Raw genomic sequence first — 23,914 nt, 5'->3', positions numbered from 1 at the left:
TTCACCCCAAGGCCAATAAGCCCAAATCCTAGAATTATACTACATTCTGAATCCAGAGCAAGGCTTTAATGTGCCCAAGAATCAATCAGCTGGGAGCTTGTTAAAAATGCAGAGGGGCTTCCCTGGTGGCGCAGTGGTTGAGAGTCCGCCTGCCGATGCAGGGGACACGGGTTCGTGCCCCGGTCCAGGAAGATCCCACGTGCCGCGGAGCGGCTGGGCCCGTGAGCCATGGCCGCTGAGCCTGTGCGTCCGGAGCCTGTGCTCCGCAGCTGGAGAGGCCACAACAGTGAGAGGCCCGCGTACCGCAAATAAAAATGCAGATTATGAGTCAAAAAGTTTGGAGCAGAGGTCTGAGGTTCTGCATTTCCTAAAAGACCGCAGGTGGAACCAACACCACTGGTCCACGGACTGCACTTTAAATTGCAAGGATCTAGAACACAGACCAAAATCGTGGACCTTTGAAAGCAGAGCTCCTTTTGAGCCACACCAGAAGAATTTAAAGAACAAAGTAACATGAGGTCCATAGTGGAGAGTCTCCAAGTTAATCAGAAAGAGGTGATCCCATGCTCAGAACCAGGCTGGGAAAGAAATAGGGGTGCTCAAGGAAACTGTTTTTGAAATTACACACGCTTTCCTTATAATTACTGATTTCTGGAGAATTCTTCTCTCTCTGGGAATGGAGGTTGTGTGCTAATTCCCAGTTAGAAGTACCTGGGCATTCGAGCTTGAGAAGTAATTGTAATGCTAGAACACAGCTTCCAGGTCACCTCCTCCAGAAGGAAAGGGGATGCCGGCCCACTCTGCCCAAGGGGAGGGTGCACTGCTCAGGGAGAGGGTTCCACCATGACAAGAGAGACACAGGATGTGGACCCTGGCAGGAGGCGGTGGCAGCAGGAAGGCAGGGCCTGTGACCATGGCTGTGTCCTTCCAGGAGAGGACTGCCGAGAGCCATGGCACCCGGTGCAGGATCTGCAGCCCAGGGATGGTGATGTCCATGTACACGCTGCCCAGGAGTCACCCGCAGCCTTCAGAGGAGCAGCTGCCGGCAGCCCTGGGGGGTAGGTCTGACTTGAACAAGCCCACTGCCCGCCAAAGCCAGGTGAGGTCATGCGTCAGCCTGCTGCTCCCCACCTACAATGCCACCCCAGCCCCGTTCAGGGACCCCTCGGTTGTTTCTGAAGTAGCTGCTTTCACCCCTGAGCAGAGAAGAACGTCAAGGTGTATCTGCTCTTCAGAGCACTTGCTGCACAGAACTAAAGAGCACGCGTGGCCCACGCCCGCATCTTGACACCCTACTTTTCTACCCAGTGACTTATGTGGTTGCCTTCATTCGGGCTGTCATAACAGAGCACCTCAAACTGGGGGTGTTAAAACAGCAGGAATTCCTTCTGTCGCAGTTCTGGAGGTGAAGAGTCTGAAATCTAGGCTCTAGAAGAGGACTCTTCCTTGCCTCTTCCTAGCTTCTGGTGGTGGACAGCAGTCCTGGCGTTCCTTGACTTAAGAGATTCATCACTCCCGTCTCTGCCTCCATCTTCTCACGGCCTCCTCCCCTGTGTGTCTGTGTCCAAATTTCCCTCTTCTTACAATCCAGTCACTGGATTAAGGCCTACCCTAATCCAGTAGGGCCTCATCTTAACTTGATTACATCTGCATCACTGCAGATTTCCAAATAAGGTCACATTCACAGGTTCCAGAGGTTAGAACGTCAACGTATCTTCTGCGGGGGGTGGGGGGGCGGGGAGACACTATTCAACCCATAACACAGCCCTTCATGTATCGAAGGGATCCTTTAAAATTTGCAATGGGTTTAAGTTACTAAAGAGTTCATGGGAATTCCTTGGCGGTCCAGTGGTTAGGACTCTGCATTCATTGCTGAGGGTCTGGGTTCAATCCCCGGTTGGGCAACTAAGATCCCACAAGCGGCGCAGCACAGCCAAATAAATAAATAAAGAGGAGTTCATAAACATATCCCTTTTGCAGGATCAATAAAGCTCACGTTCAGCTGTCAACAATCCCTAAACCAGACATCTGTTACACAATAGATATACAAATCCCTAGATTGAGGCCTGAAGGGTGAGCACCACACACTCTCCTAATCTGCCAGTTGCCGGTGAACTTCCTTTACTCTCTCTGCTCCATTGCAGAAAATCAGATCAAATCACCTAAAACCCTGCCTTCCTTAGGTCCTTCCACTATTTGAGGTCCTTCAGCAGCTCCTTACCCCTCGTGTGGCCACGCCTACCCTCCTTCACCCAGCATTCAGAGAAGTCCAACAGCTGGCCTCCCAAACTCATTATTCCTCCTCAGCTACATGAGTCCCTGCTGGCCAGTCTCCTCTCAACCCTCAGTCCTCCGCATGTTTCCACTTCTGCACCTCTGCTTGTGCTGCGCTGTGAACCCCGAATGCCCCTTCCTTGCTCTCCACCAATCCATTGCTTTCTCATCCTTCAATCCAAGCTTCTTTGTGAAGCCTCCCCCGATGAACTCGAGTCCACACTGACCCTCCTCCATCCCACCCTCTCCCATGCCTTCATCTGTGGAAACCTGAGTTTCTTACACTTTACCACGCAATAGAATTACCCGCAGACCTCTTAAATGCAGATTCCTCCACCGGGACCCAGACGTTCTAATTTAGGAGAATTGGAGAAAGGCCAGAGATCTGCATTTTAAACAAATAGCAGAAATTCTGATGCAGTGACCTAAAATCCACTGAGGGGCACTACTAACAACCTGTCCGGGGCATTACACTTCACTCATATGGTGCCTTAGAAACGGCCACATTTTCTTGTTTTGGGATCGCTTGCATCTTACCTAGTATCTGAAATATAGTTGCTGTCAATAGATACATGTTGAATGAATAAAAATAATTTAATAGATGGATGCAACTGAGCTCACCAGATAGCCTATCATCTTCTTTAGAACAGAGAATAAAACTGGAATTGAGGTGGTGGGAAGGATAATTATCTAAGAAGAAAAAAATCAGTGAACAGCCTAGTGGCTATTTAAATATTCTCAAAAACAAAGCAAAACACCAGTGTTTGTTTCAATTTTCTAAAGAAAAATAAATTAAGAGTCAGTAAAAATAAAGAATACTGATAACTTTTCTTCTTCTCTGATTAGGTAATCTATGCCACTGCACTGGGTATCGGCCAATTCTTGCAAGTGGAGGGACCTTTTGTTTGGTGAGTAGGGGACTGTGGGGGCAACCTACAGAGCAAGAATGACAGTGACAGCTGGTCCAGGCTGGGAGCACAGGAGGTGAGTTGTTTTTTTGTTTTTTGTGGGGTTTTTTTGGTACGCGGGCCTCTCACTGTTGTGGCCTCTTCCGTTGCGGAGCACAGGCTCCGGACGCGCAGGCTCAGCGGCCATGGCTCACGGGCCCAGCCGCTCCGCGGCACGTGGGATCTTCCCGGACCGGGGCACGAACCCGTGTCCCCTGCATCGTTAGGCAGACTCTCAACCACTGCGCCACCAGGGAAGCCCTAATTTTTTAGACCATCTAAATAGACCATAAGGAAGACCAATTGAGTTAGCTCCAACTAACTCACGGGAGTTTGAGCTCTTTGTTGAGAGAAGGGTGAACGTTACACCACCTTTGATGCTCTACATCACACCGCTGGGAAGCTAGGTGGTCTAGCCAGCCAGCCAGACATCTTCCGTGGCTAGTTCAGCAAGGCCTCGGGCCAGGACATGTAGGAGGGCTCAAGGAAACCCAAGGAGACAAGCAAAGACATGGAATTTGCTTTGGGGAGGCAAGGTTAGTTCTAAGAATCCAAACCAGCTGGGAAAGTGTGAGCAGATAAAGAAGCCAAAAATCTAGAGTGGAATCCAAAATTCACCCCAAGTACCAGAGTGCAGGGAGTTTCCCCCACCAAAGAGCGATACCGCACTAGGCTGCTGTGAAAATCAAATGAGAAATTGAAGGCCCATAACAAAGTCTTCCTTGGCACTTAGTAAGAACTCAACAAATAGTTACTACTGTATTGAGGATGCTGTCCACACTATGAATAGTGTTTGCCAGGGAAACCAGACAAGTACATCTGATCACCCTCTACAGAGGGCAGGATGGATGTCGGCAGTACTGCCCTTAGACCCAAGCAAGGGGGATTCCAAGCTTTGGAGAGCCCCTCGCTGGTCCTCCTCCGGCCAATCTCAGGAGGCCATGGGGCCAAAGTGACTTGTTTGCCTCGAGCCTTCACCCTTTTCTAGACTGTGCTCCAGATACATTCTTGACCCCATTCCCAGGCACAAGTCTCTTCCCCAAGTCCATCTTCCTCGGGAAGATCATAACAGCCAGCATGTGCACCCTGAGGCCAAAGACTAGCTGTTTGGGGAACGAGTAGACAGAGCTTGGACATGCAGGCTGGCTCACAAGTGTGTGAGGCCCTTCACGGTACAGAACAGAGGCAGGGTGGGGAGGGAAGGGCAGCAGGCCACAGGCCCGGGGCCTCCATTTGTATTCTTGCCTCAACTCCACAAATAGTGGATGAGGGCCTGGAAATAGACCAGCAGGTGTGTCCCACTCCCCAGAGCCAGCCCGGTCCCCAGTGAGTGTCCCATCTTCTACTGCCACATGGGGGAGCCAGCAGGTGACAAGCTGAGAAAATGAATATCTTGTAAACCCATCAAATTGCTGGTGTAAATAGGAAAACACTTGTGAAATACAAATAAAGGAAGTTACAGGCAACCTCTCTCCCTCTGGAACTTGGATGTTACCCATCTTTCCAGGCACAGACTCTGGGGATAAAAGCAAAAATACAGTCAGAGACCCACCCTGCAGCCAACTGGCCCCAGGGACCTTAATGGGTGAAAGGAACCTAGCCCCGGTGGGAATACCCAAGGCTCCCATTTATTAGGCAAGAGAAGACTGGCTTCTGCTGTTATCTCTCACTCATGAGAGCGCTCAGAGTTCTGAGTGAAAGAGGAAGCGCTACTGGCTTCGCTCAGCTGGTTTTGCTTCTTGGACAGAGAAGAAGCTGTCTCTGCACAACTGCCAGCCTGAGACATTTATGCAGAGACAGAGAACTGAAGTATCTGGAAGAAAGTATTTTACTAGAAACTTAGGAGAGACTATTTGAGGAAGAAGGTACAAGAGGTAAGCTTGGAGAAAATGGGAAATGAAAGAACCAGCAAGTGGAAACCAGCTTTAAAATTCATTGATTGTCCACTCATTCCCAGTCAGTCCCATGCAGATCGCAAATGTCGGGGAGATCTGGTTCCAAAATGGTTTTCTTTTTTTTTTGTCTTTCTTTTTTTTTCTCTTTTTAAGGTCCCTTTATAAATGATAATACTCAATGTTGTTGAGTCTTGTATATACTAGAGAATGGATAAATTATTATTGCTGTGAAAAGCATCTTATCAATTGATTCTACAACTAGGAATTCACCTAAGAAAAAATTCAGAGATGTACACAAAGCTGTACATGTAATGAACAGAAATGTTCATTATGTTATTTGTAGTTATAAAATGCAAAAAAACCCACTAAGTATACATCAATAGCAAATTTTACAACTATATTGTGGAATAGCCAGAAGATGGACTATTATGCAATCAGCAAAATTATATTTTAAAGGCTTTTTAATGATAGGCAAATAAATGAACAAAAAGTCAAAGTAAAAAGTATATTGTACTATAACTATTGTACAAATATATATTACATAAAAATATTACCAGTGGGATAGAGTAATGATAGTTTATTTCTTTTATGCTTCTCCATATTCTTTTTTTTGCGGTATGCGGGCCTCTCACTGTTGTGGCCTCTCCCGTTGCGGAGCACAGGTTCCGGACGCGCAGGCTCAGTGGCCATGGCTCACGGGACCAGCCGCTCCGCAGCATGTGGGATCTTCCCAGACCAGGGCACGAACCTGTGTCCCCTGCATCGGCAGGCGGACTCTCAACCACTGCGCCACCAGGGAAGCCCTCCATATTCTTTATTATTGTTTTAAGCTATATAATATATACTGTGTGTGTATTATACATTCTATATATTTATCTGTATCACTGTATTTAAAAAATAAAGTAAAAAAAAAAGGAAGATCTTGTGATTACCCCTATTCCAGTAGAAACCACCAAAAGTGACTTTAAAAGTTTGGAGCCTCATTTAAATTGTCAAACTCTTCAAGGCACACACCCATTTACATGTTAAAAAGTTCTTCATCTCAAGGCATTTCACTATCCTAGGAGTCAAATGGTTGTCAACAGAAAGGAACAGGAAAATGCTGCCTAGATCGGGGAGAAAATGATTCTTCCTCGCTCGACAGGAAAAGTGACGTGAGTCCCTTTGTTTGCCCTCTTCCTGAGAGTATCGCTTATGCCGGCCAGTGCTGCAACTGTGCTTGTGAGTTTTGATGGTCATTCTCCGCTTTACTTACAAACGTCCAAAGTGCGGGCACGAATAATGCACTTTTCGTTTGGGATCTGGGTAAAGTGGTGATTCAAAGCCCACGCTCTGATTTCCCCTTCACTCTCTGGAAGGCTGAAACAATAAATCATACACCCACTCAGACAAGAGAAAAAAGACCTACCCCAGCTACGATGAGTCCCATCCTTGCCTGGCCCTCCTCATGTAGAGCTGGCCTCTATCACCATCTCCTCCTTTGCAGAGAGAGGACACTGCAATGTCAGGAAGGCTGAGGAGCCTGTCCAAAGATACATGGCGAGTTCATGGCTCCCACAGCTGGGAAGTCCAGCCAGAAACACACCAGTCTCTGGCTTTGCTCTCTGAGAGACACTAGTTTCAAAAAAAAGACCCACGGCCAAGATCTTAAAGGAATTACTTAGAAAGAATTCCTAGTTCGAATATAGGAAAAATAGAGTCTGCTCCCTGTAGACACGGAAAACTAAGAGAACACAGTTGACAAAACTTAGACAAAACTGAGCCCGTCATTCCCTGCTGTATGTGTTTCTATCCTTAACACCCCGGGAATTCAATCTGGGCAATGATTGCACTCTGGGGTCCACCTGGATCACTTTAACCAAATGCAAAAGAACACACTTAAACTGGACTGTGCCCCAATATTCCTTATAAAGAGAAACACAATTTTAAGGTGGATCTTATGATCACTGAGCCACATGTCCTTTCCCTATACGAAAAGACACACAGGAAGCCACGTTATAAGGCGAAGGTTGCTTGGTGACCACGGATGCAGAGCAGTTGGATAATCTTAAGGGTAACATCATAGAAGACGCCCCTCCATCCATCAGGCAGACCTGCTGGATGGCAGGTGTCTGCCCCATGACACTCCCTTCTCTTGAAGCTATGTTAATATCTTCCATGGGGTAACTATAAAGTCTTGGCCTGGTCCCTGTTTAGGGGAACTTTAATCCCTCAGCTCTGATTCATTTTGTTTGTTTTACATTTTAATTCTCAGACACTATCAGGTACTGCCTATACTTCTAATTCCAACTTACACAAAAACTGATCTTCAGATGTTGGCCGGTTATGCTTCAGTCTGGGATCCTAACCTACACAAGGAACAACTACAAGTTGTCCTTCTGCAACCTAGGAAGACCTTAGAGAGATAGGAAAAAAGGCAGAGGAGTATTGGACAAATGTCAGGTCATTTCACTTACTTGTCACAATTACCCTTCAAAATAGGCATTATTTCTATTTAATCTTCAGAGAGGTTACCTTTCCATTGAGAGGGTCAGAGAGCCAAGTCATGGCAGAAGTGAGAAGGAACCCACACCTGTCTGTCTCCCTATTCCCCATGCTCTTCCCCACTACACAGCCCTCTAGCCCTGCATCCCACAGTTCCCTCCCAATTTGTCTTTCTCTTTAGGAAGGTTTCCTGGGAATAAGTGTTTCCAAAAACTGAAATATGTTTGATTCAGACAAGATTCCAGTTTGGGTAACTTTTCACTGTGCTTTAGTTTCCTAATAGGTAAAGTGGAGTTGATAATTTACTTTCTTTGTACAATTGTTGTGAGGATTAAGTAAATTATTAATACGTGTAAAAGTACTTGGAACATAAGCACCCCATAAATGTTAACTATTGTTATTAAAGCAAGTGGTGTGTGTGTGTGTGTGTGTGTGTGTGTGTGTGTGTGTGTTTACACATGGGTCTGTATGTTTAGAGTCTTTTTTTTACTTAAACTATAGGACTTCTCAGAGTTTTGAATCCTGACTTGACAGGTGAGGGGATAGAGGTTGGGGCACAGTGGAGAGGGTTTCCCAAACTTATATGACCTGTGATTGTCTTTCATAGGCTGTCTTGGTGTTTCGCAGGGTACTGTTTGAACTATTTAATAGAATACTCTTTTCTTTAACATCACATTAGTGTCAAATCAGTATTTCTCTTACAAAAAGATTCTTATTTAAAACTATTTGGTTTGAACTATTTTCCCATACAAGGAGAATCAGATAGTTATTACTATGTTCATTTTGCCTAATTAATGTAAAGAATTACAATGCTGTTTCCATTTGAGCAGGGCTGACAGAACAATCTTCTTCTGCCCTTTATAGAGATTTGCATGGAGCTATTTGCAAAAGAGGAGTTCCAGCCCTTAGACCTTACCAGGAACTCATATTTCCCCCAGAACTCTTGGTAAGATGAGTTGGGTGTTTTATGTGCTCGTTTCAATGCCACTGGTTATAATCTCAGTTTTCTAAAACCACGCTTCCCCTCCTGTGAAATTATCAAATTGTGGAAATGCTTGATCAAATCAGTATGCCTGTCCCTGTCCAGCTCACCAAGCCCTGGCTGTTGCCCTGCACACTTTCTCTGAAGCCTCAGCTGAGGTTATTTTTTAAAGCGATTTCGTCATTACTCCCATCATTGTCATCTGCAGTGTGTCCCTACTGACTGTCCCAAGCAATCCAGTTTTTCTCAGCTTCTAACTTGGCCTTTCCAGCCTTTTCCAGATATTGACCTCAAGGGGCACTTCCAGGGCCTCCCGATACCTCAGCCTTCCCTCTGTCAGCATCTCTATCTTTCCTCTCTAACATCCAGTGGTCTCATTCCATAAAATGCCTATTTCTGAAAGATTCTGATGTGTTTATTCATGCATTCAACAAATATTCATCATTCAGCAATGTGCCAGGCACTGTTTGGGGTACTGAATATACAACAGGGAACAAAACTCACACAGACCTGACCCCAAGGAGTTTGTAACCTGGTGGCAGAGACAGACAATGAGCAAGATACTAGATAAGTTATATAGTGTGTTAGCAAGTGAGAAGGAGAACAAAATAAAACAGAGAAAGGGGATAGGATGATGCAGGGGGTTGCAACTTTAAATATCCGGCCAGAGGAAACTTCTCTGAGAAGATAACATTTGAAGAAAGTCCTGAAAGAGGGGAGGGAACTGGCCATGAAGATACATGGGGGAAGAGCAGTGCAGGCAGTGGGGCAAGTGCAAAGGTGCCAAGGAGGGGAGAACTCCCGGCCTGATCAAGGGACGGAGCAGGGGCCAGCCTGGCTGGAGCGCAGTGAACTAGAGAGATCAGAAAGCTGCGGGCAGGGGGGGTGGGCAGACCATGCTGAACCTAGACTACTTGGCTTTTACTCTGCCTGAGATGTGAAGCTACCAGAGAGGTTGGACAGAAGAGGGTTACGCTCCTATTAACCTTGTAATGGGATCCGGGGTCGTTTTGGCTGCTGGGATGGGAATAGCCTGCGGAGGGGGCGAGGGAAGGAGCAGTGAGCCCATTAGGGCCCTAATGTCATGCTGAGGATGGTGGTGCTGGACCAGGCGGCCAGCATGCAGGTGGTGAGGAGGGAGTGGATTCTGGATACATTTTGGAAGAAGAGCCAACAAGATTTCCTGATGGGGCTTCCCTGGTGGCGCAGTGGTTGAGAGTCCGCCTGCCGATTCAGGGGACGCGGGTTCGTGCCCCGGTCCGGGAAGATCCCACATGCCGCGGAGCGGCTGGGCCTGTGAGCCATGGCCGCTGAGCCTGCGCGCCCGGAGCCTGTGCTCCACAACGGGAGAAGCCACAACAGTGAGAGGCCCGCGTAACGCGCAAAAAAAAAAAAAAAAAAAAAGATTCCCTGATGAATGTGATGTAGGGGAGGGGTCCCCAACCCACCCGGCCGCGGACAGATACCGGCTGCAGCCTGTTAGGCACAGGGCAGCACAGCAGGAGTAAGCATCGGGCAAGCAAGCTTCATCTGCCGCTCCCCATTGCTCCCATCGCTCGCGTTACTGCCTGAACCATCCCCCCACCACCACGTCCGTGGAAAAGCTGTCTTCCACGAAACCAGTCCCTGGTGCCAGATAGGCTGGGGACCGCTGCTGTAGAGTGTGGGAGAGAGAGCGCATTCACTGCTGACTCCGGGGCTTTGGCAGCTGGAAACGGGAGTGGCCATTTATGGAGAAAGGGAAGACCTCCGTAGGAGCAGGGCCTTTTGCCTTTGGGGGGTCCTTTTCCGGGGCTTGGAGGGCAATGGGATATGAGGAGCTCAGTTTTGGACACGTTAAATTTGAGATGCCTATTACACATCTAAGGAGAGACACTGAGTACTCGTTCAGGATTTCAGAGGAAAAGCTGAAGATTCTAATTTAGGAGTATTAGTATAATTATGATTTTTAAGGCCATGATACTAAATTATGTTGAATTAATCTATACTGAAGGGTCAGTGACAGATGCCAGCTCATATTGTCCGTTTCCTCCAAAGAACTACACATTATCAAGGCTTAAGCTAAAGGAGTAAATATCTAACTATGGAAAATTCAGGCCTTAGCCAATGGGTGTAGTGAGTGTCTTTTTGGTCAAGGGGACCCCAGAACTTCTGAAATCTCTCTAGAGAAACATACCTCCACCTAGGATCTATCATAACCCAGGAATACAGGTGTGCACAGGTGCACACACCTTGTTATTTGCACGTAGAGAATGGCAAAGAACCCAGAAAAACGAACCCTGGCCTTTCATGGAAAGAGCGTCACCTGGATCTCCCCTGGGACCCTCAAGGACCTCCTGGAGCTGAAAGCAAAACACCTGGAAGGCCCTCTCATCCTGGGCAACACCTCGCTGGGTGAGTGATTGCAACGATTCTCAGTCCACCATTTGTGCCGAGGTGGGTTTCCTGTCCCCCACTGTGCTCACAGTCTACAAAAACTACTTTTTAAGGATAAAAACCTCATTTTTTAAATAAAAATGCTATAATACTGTATCATAAAATATACTACTATATTGTATATTATATAATAATTATTTATATAACATAGTATTTTTATATCTACTATATATTTTTATAAATACTAGCATATATGTGCTATATACTCATATATAAATTATATATACAATATTAAAGTATAATACAAATATCGTATTATTATATAAAATGGTCTCCAAAATTGGAGGTACATATACCCTGGGAGTATGCAGTGTAATTTCTTGAGGTGTGGGAAAAAAGTATTAGAGGACAGTTTATCATTTAATTTACTTTGTCCTTTTTAACTTTGTTTTTGTTCAATAAAATAGAATTTTATAAAATATGTATGGATATATTAACAATGCACACCCAGTTATCACCACACCCAGTTTAAGAACCAGAGCTTTACCAAGAACTTTGAATGCCCCATGGGCCCTCCCAAACCACAGGCCCCCCCTCGCCTTCTTCTCAGAGGCACTCATTAGCCTGAATACGATGTTGGTCAGTCTCTTCCTCATTTTTACAATTTTACCCCATATATTTGAGTAACTAAGCACCATGTCCCTTAGTTTTGCATATTTTTGAACTTCACATAAATAGACTGACACGGTATTATTCTTCTGCAATTTGCTTTGTGCGTTCAACATTCTTGAGCTGAGATTCACCCATATTGTTGCGTGTAACTGTGCTGCTGGATTCCATCGTGTGTCCAGGGCACAATTTGCTCATCCATTCTATTGCTCAAGGATGTGGAGTGTTCTCCAAGTTTTTGCTATTACAGATATCTTTATATGTGCCTCCTGGTGCCCACATGCAAGGGTTTTCTAAGAACCTCTCATCCATTTTATTTCCTATTTTTATATACATGTAGAGAGTATAAATAAATACATATACCAGGAGAGCCTGTGCTATAAAATTACTTGGCAGGGTGTACGGCCACTGCTTTCACATCTATACACATTTTTTTTTTTTAAAGCATTGACTAATTTAATCCTCACATCCATGGTGGCACTGGTACTTTTTGTTTTTAATTAATTTATTTATTTTTGCTGTGTTGGGTCTTCGTTTCTGTGCGAGGGCTTTCTCTAGTTGTGGCAAGCGGGGGCCACTCTATCGCGGTGCACGGGCCTCTCACTATCGCAGCCTCTCTTGTTGCGGAGCACAGGCTCCAGACGCGCAAGCTCAGTAGTTGTGGCTCACGGGCCCAGTCGCTCCGCGGCATGTGGGATCCCTCCAGACCAGGGCTTGAACCCGTGTCCCCTGCATCGGCAGGCGGACTCTCAACTACTGCGCCACCAGGGAAGCCCAACATCTATACACATTTATTGCCAGTTTTTAAAATTAGCATCTGAATATTTTTATGAGAAACTCTCAATGCCAAAAAATTGCATTTTCTCTTTCCTAACTCTCTCTAGAATATATAATGCATTTACTTTCAGGACCTGCGTTGAAATCTCAAGGACATTTTCACCCAGTTCTCCTCTCTCCTGCTAGGATTTCTGAGCTGATTATGGTGTCTAAAACAAGTGATGGTGAGTTCCAGGTGTTCTTCGTAAAATATCAATGAACCGATTCCTGCACTAAACTTAAAACTTGCTATATAGTTTAGAACTTCCTCATACTTTATCTTGTCTGTCCTGTTTCCAATTCTTCATCATTTTTCTGATGTGATATGACATCCCCACCATGAAACTTTACTGTCAAAAGCTTTGCACAGAATATGAGGTACTTGGATAATGTCATTCAAGACCCTGCACTCAGCTGCAGGATTCTTGCCTATAAAAAGCTACAGTCAGGCTTCCTGGTGGCGCAGTGGTTGGGGGTCTGCCTGCCAATGCAGGGGACACGGGTTTGTGCCCCAGTCTGGGAGGATCCCACATGCCGCGGAGTGGCTGGGCCCGTGGGCCATGGCCGCTGAGCCTGCACATCCGGAGCCTGTGCTCCACAACGGGAGAGGCCACAGCGGTGAGAGGCCCGCGTACCGCAAAAAAAAAAAAAAAAAAGCCACAGTCTTGCAGTGTCACTTTAATGGGAAGACAGCAAGAGAGAACTGGCACTCTCCAATGGTTGGATGGTCAATTCCAGGGAGGGAATATGTTCGCAGGAGGAAAGTAGGCGATGTAGTGTCTGGCACCCAAATGCTACTTGTCTCATGGGGACAACGGCAAAAGGCCAAGTGAGACAAAAACCTGCCCGGGCAAACACTCCCAGTCACTTACAACATCCTTAAGGGCCCCTTTTGTACAGATACTGCATCAGGCAAGCTGGCACCCACAGAATAGGAAGGAAACATGCAAGGCTTTGCCTTCAAGATGCACTGCAAACCCTTTGGCAAAAGGAACCTTATTTTAGTCCTTCCCTCATCTCCCAGATCTCCTAGCATATATGTGCCTGTCCCAGATACATGCATATATGTGCTAAATTACTGACAAATAACTTAATGCAAAAAACAAACAAACAAATGAGTGGGTCAGAAACTTGAATTTGGGAGGCAGTGGTAATAATGACTTCCTTAACTCAGGGAACAGGGAGGTTGACTGAACTGAGAGCTTTAGTCCAGACTGACTGGTAGGCCACCGTATGTTTTTGGAGGTTGGTGGTGGGCAGGGGAGGGGACCCACCTTGGCTGTATCACTGCCATCCAGGAGTCCTACCTTCCCGGCCTCAACCATCATCAGCCAGACTTTGACTGTGCTGCAGACCAGCAAGCGTGCCCTTCCCTGGCCTCACCCCACCCACTTGCTAGGAAAGGGACCCTTCATGGTTTTGCCCAGCACCACAGCTTCACAGCTTCAGCCTTGGGACAACTCAGGTAGCACATCTGCATACCACTCAGAAGAGGAGGAGAACGTGCTTAGATTTACCTGAAATCCTGGGGTTGGAGAGAAGAGAAAGAGGGAATAGTAAAATGGGTGGCTTGGGAGCATAATCAAGTCGCTTAAGCAGACGGTCAAGACCCGAAAACCCTTCCCCTCATGTTCACCCCAGGCATCGTTTAGCCCACGGTTTTCAAACTTGTCTTCAGCACCACAACCCTGTCCTCAAACAAATCTTAGTTAATGAAAATAAGTTGCTCTGTTTGAAGGGCAGGGAAGACTTTCTCCATCCCACTGAGCCCCTATATCTACCTCCGCCAGGGCCAGGACTCAAGGAAAGTGAACTTGCCCAAGGTCCCCAAACTGGCTACTGGCGGGTCATCAAGCCACACATCTCCCACCTCCAATCCAGAACTCGTCTTTACTGCCATTCCCCGTCCCCCAGGCCCACCCCACGGCCTGTCCAGTTGGTTGTTTGGACTCTGCACGCAAAGTAGAGCCAGATTCTAAAATCTGAGGAAACAAACAATGCACTTTCCTCGGGGGCCCCTTAAACTTTAAGTGTGAGTAATCTCTAGTGGCCTCCAGGGACCTTCCCAAAGATGCCCAAACTTTTCCTAAGGCCCAGAAGAATGAAGGACACTGGTGGGGGAGGGGTACGTGGGAGCCAGATGTACCCACCACCACCACCAGCAGCAGCGGTCTCCCGCAGGAAATCAGTTTCTGTGACAGCTTCCGTTTGTTTAAATTTTGTGTGCTAATCCATGTCACATACACGCTTGGCTCTGTACACTTCTTTTTCCTCAAAATCTTTAGTACAGTAAACGCTCCAGAAAGTTGCTGCACCTTTAACCCATAGACCCGCAAACTCTGAGAAGCATGGAGTTAAAATCCATGTTCTGAGAATCAAACAAAGGTAAGGCTCTTTTCAACTCTGTTGAAATACAGGCTAGGTTTTGTGACCCAAGATGGAATAAAATATGAATGGAAATACAGTAAATAGAATTTCCTCGGCACAGCTGTGTCATGCCTGGCACAGAGTGAGGGGGTAATGTGAGCAATGGAAAGAGCCAGACGAAAGCCCCAAGGTGGACTGTCTGGCCTCAGCCTGAGTTTGAAATCCATTCTTCTGAGAACCCAGGCAGTAGCAACAGCTGACAGTTTACTCTCCCCTAGGGCTGAACTGCCCTATGCTGTGTCAAATAAGGGATGATCATACTGGCCTGTGTGATGCTCCTGACCTTAAAAAGATATTAATAATAATAATAATGTCTTTCTCTCTGATTTCTTCCCTACGAAGAAGGCTCTGGGTCTCTAGGGTAGGAGGAACTGTATGATAGGAAACAAGCTTGATCTTCCCAGTGCTTCTGCAGGCAAAGGGAAGGCAGGATTTTGCAGAAGTTAAAGACCAAGCTTTATTGGAACTTGTAGTGATGGGAAGCAACAGACCATCCCTGGTGGGTCTGGGATGGGATCCCGCGTTACGGAGTGCCTTGGATGAGATGCTGAAGCAGCAACAGGGTGAGGACTCTAAGTTGAGAGACACTCCAGGGCAGAGGAGAAGTTTAGTTACTTTTAGGCAAGATTTGCTTAGCATATAGATAATAAGGAGAAACCAGTGGTTTCCCTAATCAATTAGGTTAGCTATGATCATTGAAGCAGCAGGGGGTGTTGTGCGTGTATGTTGGCAGGGGTGGGGGAAGTATTGTGCCAAGTACATTGTTAATACTGATGAAGATAAAGTTATGTGGGAGGGTGAAATATTCTCCACGATTAATCCACAAGAGAAAAATCAAAGCCCAGCCCACAGCCTGTTAAAAATCAGACTAACTGAGGTTAGAACCCAGCCTTGGAAATGATGTCAAATCAGATTCTACGTGTTAGTGATTCATTCTACAAACCCCAGAGAGATTAATTTTTAAAGTCCAGCTAAGTCACCTCCTGATGGTTTGGTGGCTTCTTCATTTTCAAAGATTGATCTGAACCCTTTACATCCCTACTACAGAGAAGCCCAAAGCCAGCGCTAAGATACTGCCAGTACTCAAGAGTATGGCTGCAATGGTTTTTAAATTCTGAATTACTTCCTTGGCAGCCAGCAAATAGCACTGCCCTGATCCCCCTAGATGGATGCTTTTCCATTGCTCCTGCCCCCAAGCTCCTCCCTGGGAACCCCCAAGATCCACACACCTAACAACAACCAACATAATACCTAGGGCAGCTCCTTGCATGAGCTGTGTTCATTCTGATTGGCCGGTGCCCCTCCTGGAACTGGTTGTTGATGATTTTGAATAGCAAGGCTACCTGTAGAGGTGCAAATCAACAGTAAAAGCACTATTGATTGCAGACAATGACCTAGGAAATTGAAAGACCTTTGATTGTTTTCATGCCATCATATTTATCCCGCTTAATCACAAAACAGCTTTGCATAGCTTCACTGTGGTCAGTCAGGAGGGGGTCACGGAAAGTTCTAGTAGAGTCTGCCACCTGCTAGTTTTTACCGTCATCCCTTCTCTCTAGCCTCTGTTTTCTTGCGTTCATTCAAAGAGTGTAGACCAACCCAGGGGTTCCCAACCCTGGCTGCCCAGGAGAACTCCCTGGGGAGACTTTGATAAAGGCTTGCACCCAGAGATTCTGATTTGATTGACGTGGGAGTGGGCCATCTGTGCTGTTTGAGTTCTGCTGATTCTCTGAGCAGCCAGTGTGGAGAACCACCGCGCTAGCTGGACACCAAGGCCCTGGAGCCATGATTACAATCCAGCTGCTCCTCCCACATCACCTGTAAAAACAATGTGCTTCAGGACTGACAACAGGTGCTGCCTGTCTTCTGGCCCAGGTCAAGGACATCTTGGCTGAGAGGGTATCTGAGTTCCGGGAGAAGACCCAGACATACCAAGCATTCCTGAAGCACCTGAAGAGCCTGGCGGGCAGGCAGATCTGGAACGTGGCCGTATGTCCTCCGGGCCAATCACGAGGCCCACCGCACCTATTTCTTAACCTCACCGAAATGTTGAAATAGGCATTGGCAGGATCAGTGTGCAAAAGGGTCTCAGCAGATTGAAGCGACAGGCACAAGAAGTAACTATTCAATATTTAACAAACATTATTTAATAACATATTTCAAAGAAGACTCTAAGTCAAGTTCAACAGAATAAGCCAAGTAGGAACAAGTGCTAATTTGGTGATAAGACCTTCAAAGAAGCTAATTTAGACTTAGGCTGCGTTAACAGAAGTATAATACCTAAAATAAGGAGGGTAGTCTCCTCTACCTCAGACTGTTCGGATCACAGCTGAAGAATAATGCTCAGGTCAGGGAATCACACTTCAAGGTCTGACTGTTTTTGACCTCAGAAGAAAGCAGAAGTAACTTTTCAAAGTACACACGCTCCTTCCCTTACATACCCCAAATGGTGTATTAGAAATCCTTGGGATACAGGGAATGGAGGGAGAACATGTTTCCTTTGAAAAATCTCTTCAAGTGATTCCAAAACGTTCCCATTCACTGTCAAGAACTCTGACTCAAACCCTGGAGCCTGGCAAGGAGATGGTGGCAGGAGAGTGGGGGGCTGGAAACCACATCAGAAAGAGGAATGGTGGGGGTGGGGACAATCAGAGGGACCATGAGAGCTGCCTTCAAATATTTCTAGACTCCCAAGGAGACGTGTGATGCATTTCATATGATCACAAAGGGTAGAAGTATGACCGATAGCTGAGAATCCAGGGAAGCAGATTTCCACTCAGTGGAAACAAGAACTTTAAAATTGAGCTGCTCATCGCTCTATGACATAAATCACAGCAAGATCCTTTTTGACCCACCTCCTAGAGAAATGGAAATAAAAACAAAAATAAACAAATGGGACCTAATGAAACTTCAAAGCTTTTGCACAGCAAAGGAAACCATAAACAAGACCAAAAGACAACCCTCAGAATGGGAGAAAATATTTGCAAATGAAGCAACTGACAAAGGATTCATCTCCAAAATTTACAAGCAGCTCATGCAGCTCAATACAAAGAAACAAACAACCCAATCCAAAAATGGGCAGAAGACCTAAATAGACATTCCTCCAAAGAAGATATACAGATTGCCAACAAACACATGAAAGGATGCTCAACATCACTAATCATTGGAGAAATGCAAATCAAAACTACAATGAGGTATCACCTCACACCAGTCAGAACAGCCGTCATCAAAAAATCTACAAACAATAAATGCTGGAGAGGGTGTGGAGTACAGGGAACCCTTGTGCACTGTTGGCGGGAATGTAAATTGATACAGTCACTATGGAGAACAGTATGGAGGTTCCTTAAAAAACTACAAATAGAACTACCATACGGCCCAGCAATCCCACTACTGGGCATATACCCTGAGAAAACCATATTTCAAAAAGAGTCATGTACCAAAATGTTCATTGCAGCTCTATTTACAATAGCCAGGACATGGAAGCAACCTAAGTGTCCATCGACAGACGAATGGATAAAGAAGATGTGGCACATATATACAATGGATTATTACTCAGCCATAAAAAGAAACGACATTGAGCTATTTGTAATGAGGTGGATAGACCTAGAGTCTGTCATACAGAGTGAAGTAAGTCAGAAAGAGAAAGACAAATACCATATGCTAACGCATATATATGGAATCTAAGAAAAAAAAATGTCATGAAGAACCTAGGGGTAAGACGGGAATAAAGACACAGACCTACTAGAGAATGGACTTGAGGATATGGGGAGGGGGAAGGGTAAGCTGTGACAAAGTGAGAGAGTGGCATGGACATATATACACTACCAAATGTAAAATAGATAGCTAGTGGGAAGCAGTCGCATAGCACAGGGAGATCAGCTAGGTGCTTTGTGACCACCTAGAGGGGTGGGATAGGGAGGGTGGGAGGGAGGGAGACGCAAGAGGGAAGAGATATGGGAACAGATGTATATGTATAACTGATTCACTTTGTTATAAAGCAGAAACTAACACACCATTGTAAAGCAATTATACTCCAATAAAGATGTTAAAAAAAAAAATTGAGCTGTTCATAGAGGAACTGGGGTTTCCTGTCCTCACCCATGTTCCAGCCCGGGTCAACACAGCCCAGGCTGTCACTGTAGATTCCATCACTACATGGGAAGGAGGGCACTGAGTGGACTGGCCAGTCATTTCCCTGCCACGTTCTGAGATGCTACAGCCTCGACCAGATCCAAGTGGAATCCCCCAAGAGGAAAAGGGCAACTCTCCCTCAGTGATGTGGATGCCCAGCACCTCAACACAGCCCACAGAAGTCCAGCAATTTCAGAGGCCGTGCGATGAGGCTGAGATCCCAGGCAGGACGGCACCTCTGTGGCCAGCACTGTGGCCACCTGCACCAGCTAAGCAGGGGTGGCTCAGAACTGGCTGCTGAACCTCACTCGCTTGAATCCCAGTCCTGCCCCTTCCTAGCTGGCAGACCTTGATCAAGTTTCGTAAGTTCTCTGTGCCCCAGTGTCTTCATCTGCAAAGGGGGGATAATTGCATCATCTCACTGGGTTGTTGTGAGGATTGAGTAAATACGTGTGAAGGGGTTAGACAGCAGGTGGAACGTACCAAATGCCGTAGAGCGTTACCATCCATTCCTCACCCGATCCAAAGTCGCAGGTGGGTGGAGGCCTCCCACATGGTCTGAACTGAGTCTCGTCTGCAGAGCACACTGAGACTCCTCCTGACCCTTTCACTACCAGAGAAGACCGTAAGCAGGTGCCTATGGGTCTCGGATTTGAGGGATCGAAGGCCGAGGCTGTAACTCTCTCTCCTTAGTCCTTAGGGGGACACATTATAAGCCGGCATCGCTATTCAGATCTGAATCCATTTCTGGCTGTGGGCAACACTAACCTCAATCTGATTTCAGAAGGTAAGCTACCCCAGAACACTCTGGACAGCACCTGAAAAGTTTTTGTTTCTTTTTAAAGAATTGCTATATCAGAGCCCAGGTCTCCGGCTCTCAATCCACCATGGGAAGCTCAGGCTCCTGGCAGGAGGCACACTGATGCAAGGGGTGGCTGGCGCTTCCTTCTGCACCACCTGCCACACATACACGCAACACCCAGCCTGGACCACAGCTCAGTTAGCCCGCATCAGCCTGGGGCGGTATCAGAGGCTGACGTGAAGGCTCTCTGTGGCCCAAGGACCAGCACCTCCTTCTCTTCATGCCCACACCCCCAGTTTCTGTGAGAGAAGCCACAGATCTAGTTAGGACACGCTGGGGACATCGTGGGGCCCCTGGGGGCAGGAGGAAGGTGATGACTAATTGTACATGCTGGCTGAGAGGGACGCTCCCTTGGGGCGCTCCGTGCTATACCACCCTTGTCTCCCCCAAAGTGCTCAGCCTTCACACTGCCTCCGGCTGCTACAGGGATGCTAGCACTCCCATTTACTGGGTGCTGACTTTGCGCCAGGCTCTGCTGGATACTTTACACACGTCACGTCTAATGTGTGCAACCACCCGGCGGAGGTCGCTTGTAGAGGCGGGCATGGGATGGAGACCCAGTCTGCCTGATTTCCAAATGGGCATGCTTGTTTCTTCTCCATCAGGGCCTCCCCAGGGCTTTTAACTCCCCGCTTCCCTTGTTCCACCCCCTCCCTCACCCATCAAATGCCCTCCTACCAGCTGACAGGCTGGCACTGGGTGCAGGGGAGCAGTCACACTGCCCCTTGTGAACTTCGGGGTGTGGCCAACCAGGAATTATATTACAGGCATTGTAACCCTCCCCAGGGGATTGTTGGCTGTCCCTGGTGGGTGGGAACTGAGAAGTGTTGGGACAGACCTACTGGTAGAGGACAAGCTCTCATGCCCCCATTCAGCTTTGTGTGGGACCCACCCAGGGGGGAGGAGAGGAAAGGCCTCACCTTGCCCGGCCCAGTCAACTGTTTTGCTGAGTCCTCCAGGCCTGCGGTCCAGCACGACCTTAGCTCAACCCCCAAAGACTAAGGGAGAAGCAGCCTAGGCTCTGGGGCATCAGGATAGCAAGGATGGCCCGGCCCCCGTGGGGCCTTCTACACTAGGACTAGTAGTACTAGCTGTGTTCTTCTGCTGGGATGTTGGTCGTTACCTTTGGCTTAAGGTCTCTGTTTTCCCAGCTCTGCCAAAGCCACCTCCAGCCTAAGCTCAGCCCGCTCCGGTGAGGCCAGTAGCAGGGAGGGAAAGGTCCACAGGGGCTCCTTTGGGGTCCCCCTGCCGCCTGCCTTCCAATCAGCATATCGCTGCTGTGCCAGGAGCGGAACCCACGTCAGATTCCCTGCACTGCCGCTTGATCTCCTCGCCACATCTCCTCTGTGGAGCCACAACCACTTTTTAAAGCCAGAGGGGACTTCTCTGACCACCATGTGGTGACAACGGGGCCGAAAGGAGGTTTTGTGAATTGTTCACTTTGCTTTAAAGGTATGGGTATCCCGCTTAGAGGCCAACAGCAGTGGCAAGAACAAAAGGCAAATCCAATGATTTGAGCTCTGTTCATAATGGAAACAAACCACGTCTCAGCTTAAGTTACGCCCTTACCTTGATCCCAGTATTGAATGAGTTAGATTTAGTTAACCAGCCTCTGCTGAAAGATGAAAACGGGCCTGACAGGCCTTGGGGACAGGAAGAGACCCAGTTCACACAGCACGTGCACTAACAAGAGTAAATGTCATGCAGCGGCTGCCACCCCTCCCTGTGGAAGGGACAAGGGGGCCTGGTCCTCGGCGCGCTCAGATCCCCGCGCTGCTCCTCGCAGAGAAAGGTGACCTTTTCTTCTCCACTGCTGACATTTAAGAGTACAGAATAATCTCGCATTCCTGCTGCACCTGTGCAGAAATGCCATTTTCTTCAACAGATTCCTCTAAGCGAACATTTTCTTGCTGGGCTGGCGAGTGCAGACCTGGAGCCGGAGGGAACTGCGGAGTCTGCGTATATCCCCCACTCTCAAAAGGTAAGAATTCTGCTGGTCACTTTTGAGAGTTGTTTTTCTCTTTGCATAACTGAGTCCAGTCATCTGTAGAAATTTCAGAACAGATGGAAGGAAAATAAGGCTGCCCTGAAAACCTGTTTCCTGTCCTCTGTAGCCTGGTGCGGCACTAAGGCTTTCAGCAACCCTTGAGCGGGCGGCTCCGGGTGACCAGCTGCGGTCGTTGCTTCAGCTGTGGGGTGGCGCCTGCCCGGCCCGCGGAGGTGCTTCCACACCCCCTCGTGTCCAATATCAACGCTGGGAGGCGGAAATTCAAGTTCTCCTGCTGCAGAATGAGCTTCTCCACCTGACCCAAAGGAGGCAGAGGCTGCGGCCGGACCTCTGTGCTCCGCCCCCACCCCGGAGCTGACCCCAACAGTTCAGAGAAACAGGAGTGCCTAATACACCAGCCCTGGGGGAGATATGGCCACCCAGCCAGCTACCGAGGGAGCCCTCTGTCCTCACTCCCTGTTCCCTGTGCTTCTCCCCCAAACCGTACCTGAATCCCAGAGGACAGTCTTGCCAAGAGGGGCAATACTTCATACACATACACAGTGATCCCAAGCCAGGAGTCACCTTGGTCATGTAGGAAGTCTTATATTAAGTCATGCTTTCAGCCATGTATGACCTTCATTTATTTTTCCTTGGGAATGGAAACTTTGAAATCTGTTCCCGAGCCAGTGTGCATCTGGGTAAGGGCCCCAGAGAGGAAAACAAGCTGACCAAACACAGCACCCTCGGTGGCCACACAGATGGAAACACACTCGAGGCACCGGCCATCTCCGTTAACACTGTGTCAGCACACCAGTGGTCATGGTGCCAAGGGTAAGGGGAGCAGCCGTCACCATCCTGACTCTTGTCTCAGTTAGAATAGTCCCTAGTCCACCGCTGGAAAGTCCTATTCAACGCCTTTACGAACTTTGCAAAATGGAAAAATGATAGCATCTACAAACCCAGAAATTCGGTGGGTCTCTTTCACACTTTCAGCAAATCACGCTTAAAAGCACCTGTGTTGAGAAGGCTCCTCCATCCTCGCAGGGGACAAAGGGGACTGGAGACTGGAGTTATGGTGCCCGGAAATAAAGGCATGTGGAAATGCTCCAGGCATTTTGTGCAGAGGCATCCTGGCCTCAGAGGGAAAGTGCGCAGTGATCCCTGTTCATTGAGCGTATGGGGGGTTGGGGACAGACCTTTGGGAGGACGTCATTCTCTCTTTGAACGAACAGGCAGCCAAATTGTCCTCAAATTGTGCCAAGCGTCCTTTGTGTCCATTTAGATTGAGTCTAAGTGATTAATTCGTGGCACCAAGAAGCAGAAAACTTGCTCTTAGTTTTAACATATCAAATAACTCCAAACGGCTTTTGTCTCCACAGTGGGAATCTGTGTCAGCCTTCTGACAGGCTCAGTGCCAGCAAAATGCCTTGGCCCATGTGAATGCTGGCAGGCAAGTCCTCTTCAGGGAGGGCACAGACACCGTCGAGGACCTGAGCATTGCCTACAGAGGGGTCGGGGCTGCCAGTCAGTGCACAAAAATCCTGCCAGCAGCTCCTGGGGAGGTAAGCAACATACCCTGGACCCTGATGGTGAAGCTTGACGTCAAAAAAGACAAGTGGGAAGATGGAAACTCCTATATGTAGAATCATTGTTTGTTCTTTCTGTAATTTTGCTAAATGAATCCAACCTTATTTGACTTTGATTAATTAGGTGCCGCTCTTTGGGTGAGGGATACAACAAATATGGCCCAGGACTGTGTTCAGCCCCACTGCTCTTGCGCACATCAACACTCCTGCAAACCCACACCGGGCAGCATCCAAGTGGTACCTCCCACTCCCACTGCTCGGGGGCACTCTATTTCTTCCTCAGTAAAGGCAGTGTCCAGTTCATAATGGAATTGACCCTAATGGTCTATTTATTTAATGCCTGGTTCCAGCATGTTCAGGCTACTCAGTGCAGCCTCCCAGGCCCCAGTTTTCCTGAACGGCTTGTTTAGGTGATTTCTAAGTGCCTATCCAACTCATAAAATGAGACGCGGGGGTGTCTGAACCGCCACCATCC

At 47.6% G+C, this 23,914-nt stretch overlaps 1 protein-coding gene across 1 annotated transcript in view; it reads left to right on the top strand.

Moving 5' to 3' along the window:
- The window catches only part of LOC115852843 (aldehyde oxidase 2-like), an 83,428-nt gene that overhangs the window by 7,318 nt on the left and 52,196 nt on the right, over nt 1-23,914 (top strand). The window contains 12 exon segments of the mRNA XM_030856077.3: nt 932-1,058; nt 3,121-3,182; nt 6,181-6,270; nt 8,467-8,506; nt 8,509-8,546; nt 10,832-10,976; nt 12,536-12,628; nt 16,711-16,859; nt 19,695-19,788; nt 21,696-21,844; nt 23,233-23,375; nt 23,377-23,415. Coding sequence (XP_030711937.3) covers nt 932-1,058; nt 3,121-3,182; nt 6,181-6,270; nt 8,467-8,506; nt 8,509-8,546; nt 10,832-10,976; nt 12,536-12,628; nt 16,711-16,859; nt 19,695-19,788; nt 21,696-21,844; nt 23,233-23,375; nt 23,377-23,415 — 1,169 coding nt within the window.

The sequence above is a fragment of the Globicephala melas genome, chromosome 7, assembly GCF_963455315.2.
Source record: "Globicephala melas chromosome 7, mGloMel1.2, whole genome shotgun sequence".
NCBI lineage: Eukaryota > Metazoa > Chordata > Mammalia > Artiodactyla > Delphinidae > Globicephala > Globicephala melas.
This window is presented reverse-complemented; position numbering and strand designations above follow the sequence as displayed.